The following is a 6,452-nucleotide window of genomic DNA, read 5'->3' on the forward strand; positions in this document are numbered from 1 at the left end:
TCATGCGCGATTGAAGTTATATCTAAAAACCAAGATCTCACTTCTGCTACGCGTTATCTGCACACATACTAGCTTACGTTTTGATAACTGTGATGGAAGGGGTTATCTTCGTGCAGTCATTCGTGACCGGGTTGAGACCATCAACTCACCAAACTTGACTGTGCAGTTTCATTACAGGCGAATGCCTGGATTTGAACAAATGTTTTCAGTGATGCTGGTTCAAAGGGGTTGTGGATGTGATAATGAAGATACTGAATGCAAACACAATCCAATGATTTTTTAAAGATATTTTATTTTGCATCACAAGCCCAAAGCATTGCAGAACATGCAACTGACTAGTTGCATGCAATTCCCTATAATTAAAGAGCATGCAATTGTAATCTAAATACATTAATCCAGATGGTGGTGCTGATGGAAATGATAGCACTGCAAGAGAAGTTCTTTAATTTTCTGGTGTCACCTTTGGAGAAATTGTTGGTAATTCGAGGCCAGTTATCATTATTTGTATATTCATTGTAGTGAGAAATGGAAAACAAATATGAGCGTTTTTGAAAATAGGTGTCCCAACACAAATGAAGATTGGTTGATTGTTTGAGGACTCTTTATCTTTCCGTCATCGTTTTGTTTGGTATCATTCACACGTGGATGTCTTCTCTCTATAATTTTAGTAGAAATGTTGGTCAAGTCCATCGATTATTCTGTTCGTGGCAGCATGCAGAAACTGTATTGTCAAGATATATGGTTGTATGATTTTGCCGTGGAGAATGTCCTTAGCTGTGTGCTTCGTGTGAGTTTTCACTCTTCAGCTTCTCATTTCTGAAGCCCATAAAGCTTCACCTCTTTTACCTCCTTCCAGTCATTTATGTCGGTCATCCAACTTGTACTTTGATGTTTTGAACCCCTCCAGATTTGCACTCTACCGATCAGCGTTGCCTATGCCAGTGTGTATTGTCTTGTTACATTGCCCAAACCACTGCAGGAAGTTTTTTTTTCCATTTGCTTTTGCTAGTTCGGGCTCATTCTCACGTAAGTAAATGGCAAAAGTAACGTTAAAAATGATTTATTATCTGTGAAATGATAGTTAGATTGTAAAATCAAATATTATGAAGATACCCTCTCCTGTGTTGGTTTGATCTGGAACTGTTTTTGTCGTCGTTTTGTTGCCTTGCCCAAGTTTGCATTTAATGTTGAAAAATCGGCCGCAATGTACTTATGCTATTTGTACTTATATACTTTATTTATTCGTATTTCTTTATATAAGTTTAATCTACTGGCTTACCTTTGATCTACTTTTTACTCCTATTGTGTTTTGTATTGTTTGTTGTTGTAACTTGCTGACTCGCCCCTACTGGACATCTGTAAAAAAGAGATTAATTTATCGTCGGATTCCTCCGGGATAAAGACAGATTATGATCATTCCATTGTGATTTCTGAGCGAACAGACTCAATTAGGTACGGTATGTGCGAGAAAAATTCGTTGAAATAACTGCATCTCCGTGTAAATTATTTTTTCACCGATTCAAAGGTTCCTTAATTGCACGAACTGAAATCTCCCAAATGGCATATGTATTGCATCATATTTTATACCGCAGGGTTCAATAAACTATTAAATAAAGATAGGCAGCGTTGAATGCAGCATGCAGTTAGTAAAGCGCAGCACGTGCGTGTTTTTCCGGTGCCGTTTCACTTTTCCTTTGTTACTACAGTCGCCTTGGTGTAGGCGAGGCCCTTGTAGACACCCTCCATTGGGATGTCGTAGGTGGCGCCGTTCAATAAGGAGATGCGCACCGTACCCTTGTACGGGAGGTCGATTTCCGCGCGACCGATATTGATGTCGATCGCAGTGGTCTTGTGTGGAGGAACCGTGACGTTGAATGAGAGGAGCTCGGTTTTCGATTCTGAATTCTCCACGGCGTGCGTACTCTCGGTGCTAACGGTAAAACTAAAGCCAGCTTCAACATCCACGACATCCGGAACGCCGGCTGAGACGGTGAGGCTCACGGTTGCCTCCAGCTTGTTTGTGATCGACCAGGAGGAGGTTTTGGTCACGGTCTTGGAGGTTTCAATTTTATAGGTTTGGGGGACAGAACCAGTATTCTTGTAACTGAGTGATTTGATCTCTTCCATCTGGACTTTTGGAAGCTCCCTGTGCAGTGTAGGGTATGTCACGTTGATCAATTCTGAACTTTTAACCGAATTAATGAAGAGGAAGCCCATGCTGTCGATGTCTGAACCGCCTTTGCCCATAATTCCAAGGCAGATTCCAGAGCGGATGTCGACTGGGTACTCGGTCTTTAGGCCCCAGTCTGTCATCTTCACGAAGAATTCCCTGCCTTTGGTTGTCCTGAACTTGAAGGCGCCCAGGCGTGAGCCAGCCCCATTCCCCCACAGTGAGAGGGACGAAAACAGCTCCCCGGGCTGGAACACAAACTCTTTGTGAGATCCCGAGGGACTGCCGTACTGTGCAGTCCTTCCGTCCGTCAGCCAGGCCTTCACGCACTTGATCTGCCACCCTCCAACCCACACCCAGATTTTTTCCAGCGTTGCTCCATTTTTCCTCCCATCAAAACTGAAGGCTGTTCCTCCTTGTCCTCCACAGGTGTGTAAGGCCAATGCATAAGGCATTTTCTCCTTTCTTCCTGCACATTACAAGATACAGATTTGTTTAAATTATGAAAGGTCAAACATTGTGATATTCACAGTTTGACTTTCAAAACCACATTTTATTGACACCTCTGTAATAGTTATGCACTTCTAAATTTGCATGTCGACTCAGACTTTATCGACAATTCAATAACAAATATCACTATTGCGAAAAAACGGTGATAAAGCAGTACAGCATCATGTTGGGAAATTGTAAAAAAAACACACATTGTATCAGATTATTAACTCGTAATGCCTAACTTACAGCTAAAGACAATGAAAGAGGAGCAGACAGTGACAAGGTTAGATAATTTACAAGAATAACTGTTTGAGGTTAAGAGAGCCTTGTCTGCAAGAGAAATACAGCTTCTCTGAAATAAAAGTTGACAAACACAGTACAGCAAATCCTTCCGTCGAGGTTTTACTGTTTTGGGCCAAATTTATTTAGGTACTCTTCGCCGATTGTGCCCCGGTGGCTCGAACATTCGCAGTTGATCTAGAGATTCCTGTATGCATGATATATGTACTGCTCGCGATTATGCTGCCATGAAAGTACACAATGCGCAATCTTGTCCCCATCTTATTGCCCAAGTGGCCCATCGTGGTATCCCAGGCCACGTGGTGTTCCTAGTTTCCAGTGGGTAGACAGTGAGGTTCAGCCGCTCACGATTTTAACTTCCTGCAGTGAACAGTACTGTACACGGTTACCTATACGTTACATCTACGAATAGCCCCTCCTGTATTCAAAAAGCTTTCTTTAAGATGTTTGATTCAAGCATAGCCTCATCCATATGGGATCACAAAATAGCGCAAATAGATTTTCATTCCCTTACGTTACTTAGGAGAGATCGGGGCCTGACCCTTTGCAGATTTCCTAAAATAGAACAAAGCAATCGCTTTCAGAACTTTATTCAATAGATCAACAAGAAAAAGTAAAGGACATGTAAAAACTGGGAGAAGGCTCGGTGAGGTGCTGGTTATTTGCTGCGGTTACCTAAGCTCCTATCAAATATAGATCGCGTGTCCTGAAACCATTATTCACGGTTTCTAACACATTGGGGAAATGCAACCACAGGTGAATCTCATTCCACTCCTTCATATGTAGACAATCGCCTCTGTGGGGCGACCAATCACTAACAATAGAATGCACAAGGGGTAACTGGCCTGGCTGGAGAGTGATAGGCTTGGAAAGGGTGAGGGACCTTCCAAATAAGGTTACCAAAATATCAGGGACACCATCCAAAGCTACAAACAAAAACTTTGACCACATCACTCACCCAATCTTGGATGGTCTGGTGGAAAAAAGGAAATGAAAAGTTCGTGCAGGAGATTGAGACCGGGTTAGAGCCAAAACTAGAAAGCTGAGGGGGAAAGGCTGCTGGGACAGGACATTCCTCACCAGAAATGGACTCAAATATGGTTAGGCTCAGACAGCAGGCCGCAGGTCCCTTCCTCTATACATAATTTAGTTCAAATTCACACATTCCTCTCCTAATTGCCCTAGATACCACAATGGACGGTACAGATGTAACTGAATGCCTTCTGGCCGTGCCCAGATATTTTAGAATTATACGAGAATTTAACGGATTATTTTAATCGGAACTTGGCACAGAGCTGAGCCCCTCAGTGGACTAAACTTTGCGGGGCTTGAAACCAAAAGGGCTATCGGTACGCCAATATGCCTTACTGAAAACCGGATATATTGTAGCAAGAAAGACAATACTAGCAAATTGGAAACAAGAACCCCCTCTTGGAGACTCTGGCACAGAACTATTCGTGCCTTGGCGGGAATCAGCTCCTTAACCAGGATCTACCAGGAATATAATAAGAGTAAGAGGAAATGTGGTCCCCATTTTTATTGACCCTGCGTGAATAACCAGAAAAGTAGGGAGCGGGGCAAGGGGATGAACTCCAGACACTGAAACATTCCAATAGGCACTGTTGCTCCTAGGGGAAAATAAGAAGGATAAGCCCAGACATCACGCTTATTTTACTTTGTTTCCTGTCTAGTTTGGATAAATTATTCCCCTTCCTCCCCCTTGTCCTCTTCTTCCCCTTCCCAGTTAATCTGCTGCTTCTGATCGTTGCCTCTGTGGTAGGTCAGCGAGCCTAATGGCATCCAGACGGGTCCCCATTTAAGGATTTATTGCACCGGGTTCGACACACGTTCGTAATTGGTATCTCCCTCTGTGATGGCCATGTTCTGGACAAAAAAAACATGCATTGGATAAAAAAGGGTGGAAGATTGACCCAGGACATCAAGAGTCGTGTTTTTCTTCTTCATGTGATGCAGTGTGGATATCAAAGAGAGAGAGAGGAGGGAGACAGGAAAAGAGCAAAGTGAGAGGGGAGGCACGAGTATTGCGCAATCGACGTCACTTTTATACAGACAAACGTCATCAATGCATTTGTATGTAAAGTTTTTCCTGAACATTTAAACCAACGTTGCATGATTGTCAATTGAATTCACATCTTTATATTTTTAGGAGTTGCTTGCTGCTGATGCTGTTATACGTTGTTTTTTCACTGATTTGTGACAGTACCTTACAGAACGGATTTTTAGTGAAAATAAACACAGAAATCCGCTAGCATCTTGTTTTGCCAACATTACACCAAGCAGGCAGGTTCTCAAGGGGTGCCAGCTCAGAGGCACTTACCTGGGTGTCACCTGTCCACCACACACACCAACTGATTTTTTAAGAACGAGACCAGTCAGGAGTAACCCACACACTCACCTTAAGGTTCTCTTCCCAGAGCATGCTTTTCTATCACCAGAACACTGTCATTTATACTACTGTTGCACAGGCCACGTGATCCAGCCACAGCCTAAATTATACATCGCTTCGCATCACTCACGTCAGAATAGTTTATGTAAATATAGTTTGGCATATTTACAGAAATTATGAATATTTAATCTATCATACATATATAATTTTCAAAGTTGAACCTCTCTTTCTTTTTCATGATGACGAGGTGGAGTGAATCAATGAGTGGTGTATTATCAAACAAGGTTCTTCCAACATTATGGAACCTTGTTTCCGCGCCAAACATCGTAAACCTTCCATAAAAAAATATTCTGAAGCAGAAAACTAGTAGTGCCAGATACACCAGCCACATTTATAAATATGTTGTGTAACATAGATGCTTACTCACCGTGTAGCAATATTTTAATGTATTTTTTTAAATTCAATGAGGGACGTGATTATCTTGGTGTGTTCTGAGACTGTTGTTGTACATATCCGGGAGAGATCTGAGATTGTTGTTGTTGTCTTGGTGAGGGACTGTTGTTAATGTTGTCTTGGAGTTGTCTGGGACTGTTGTTGTTGTTGTTTTGGTGTGTAACTATTGTACTTGTCATGGTGTTGTCTTGGACTCTTGCTGTTGTTTTTGTCTTTTTGCTGTTTTGCCCCAGGCGTGCATTTGGTGTCAAAAAATTGGCAGGAATGTATGTTATTGTGCAATTTGTACATCTATACAGGCGTATCTCACTTAAAGAGCATTATTTCTCTGCTAATTCGAGCGATTTCAATACAGATTAATTCGTTCCAAAACGAGCAACACTCTCACGGCACTACTTTTAGTTGCGAATATGATAATCTTAAGCAGCGTTAAAACATGTATGACCAAAACATAACCCTCGTGTTCCTCCAAAGAGATCTCATTAGGTAACGCGTGTTGGGCTGAAACAAGTGTTCGATAACTCTTCGTTGGGTAAGGATTTCATGTATTTGTATTCTGTTGGTGTACCCAGAAAATCCTTACTGACTCTCAAGATACATTTTCGAAAGGGCCTCTAAGTTTCACAGTAG

General features: G+C 42.0%; 1 protein-coding gene across 1 annotated transcript; it reads right to left on the bottom strand.

Moving 5' to 3' along the window:
- Window positions 1–272: 272 nt before the first annotated feature.
- LOC142908025 (aerolysin-like protein) lies at window positions 273–5,442 on the bottom strand. Its single transcript, XM_076058160.1, has 2 exons — window positions 5,379–5,442; window positions 273–2,639 (listed from the first exon to the last, which is right to left on the bottom strand). Exon 2 carries the CDS (start codon window positions 2,623–2,625, stop codon window positions 1,684–1,686), a length of 942 nt encoding a protein of 313 aa, XP_075914275.1. The 5' UTR covers window positions 2,626–2,639; window positions 5,379–5,442; the 3' UTR covers window positions 273–1,683.
- Between the last annotated feature and the right edge of the window lie 1,010 nt (window positions 5,443–6,452).

Source organism: Petromyzon marinus, assembly GCF_048934315.1.
Source record: "Petromyzon marinus isolate PM22_M1 ecotype Great Lakes invasive population chromosome 68 unlocalized genomic scaffold, UKy_Petmar_22M1.pri1.0 chr68_unloc.1, whole genome shotgun sequence".
Classification (NCBI taxonomy): domain Eukaryota; kingdom Metazoa; phylum Chordata; class Hyperoartia; order Petromyzontiformes; family Petromyzontidae; genus Petromyzon; species Petromyzon marinus.

Bases quoted from the DNA above. Each gene is read 5' to 3' on its own strand.
- LOC142908025 (XM_076058160.1), bottom strand. From the start codon at position 2,625: ATGCCTTATGCATTGGCCTTACACACCTGTGGAGGACAAGGAGGAACA.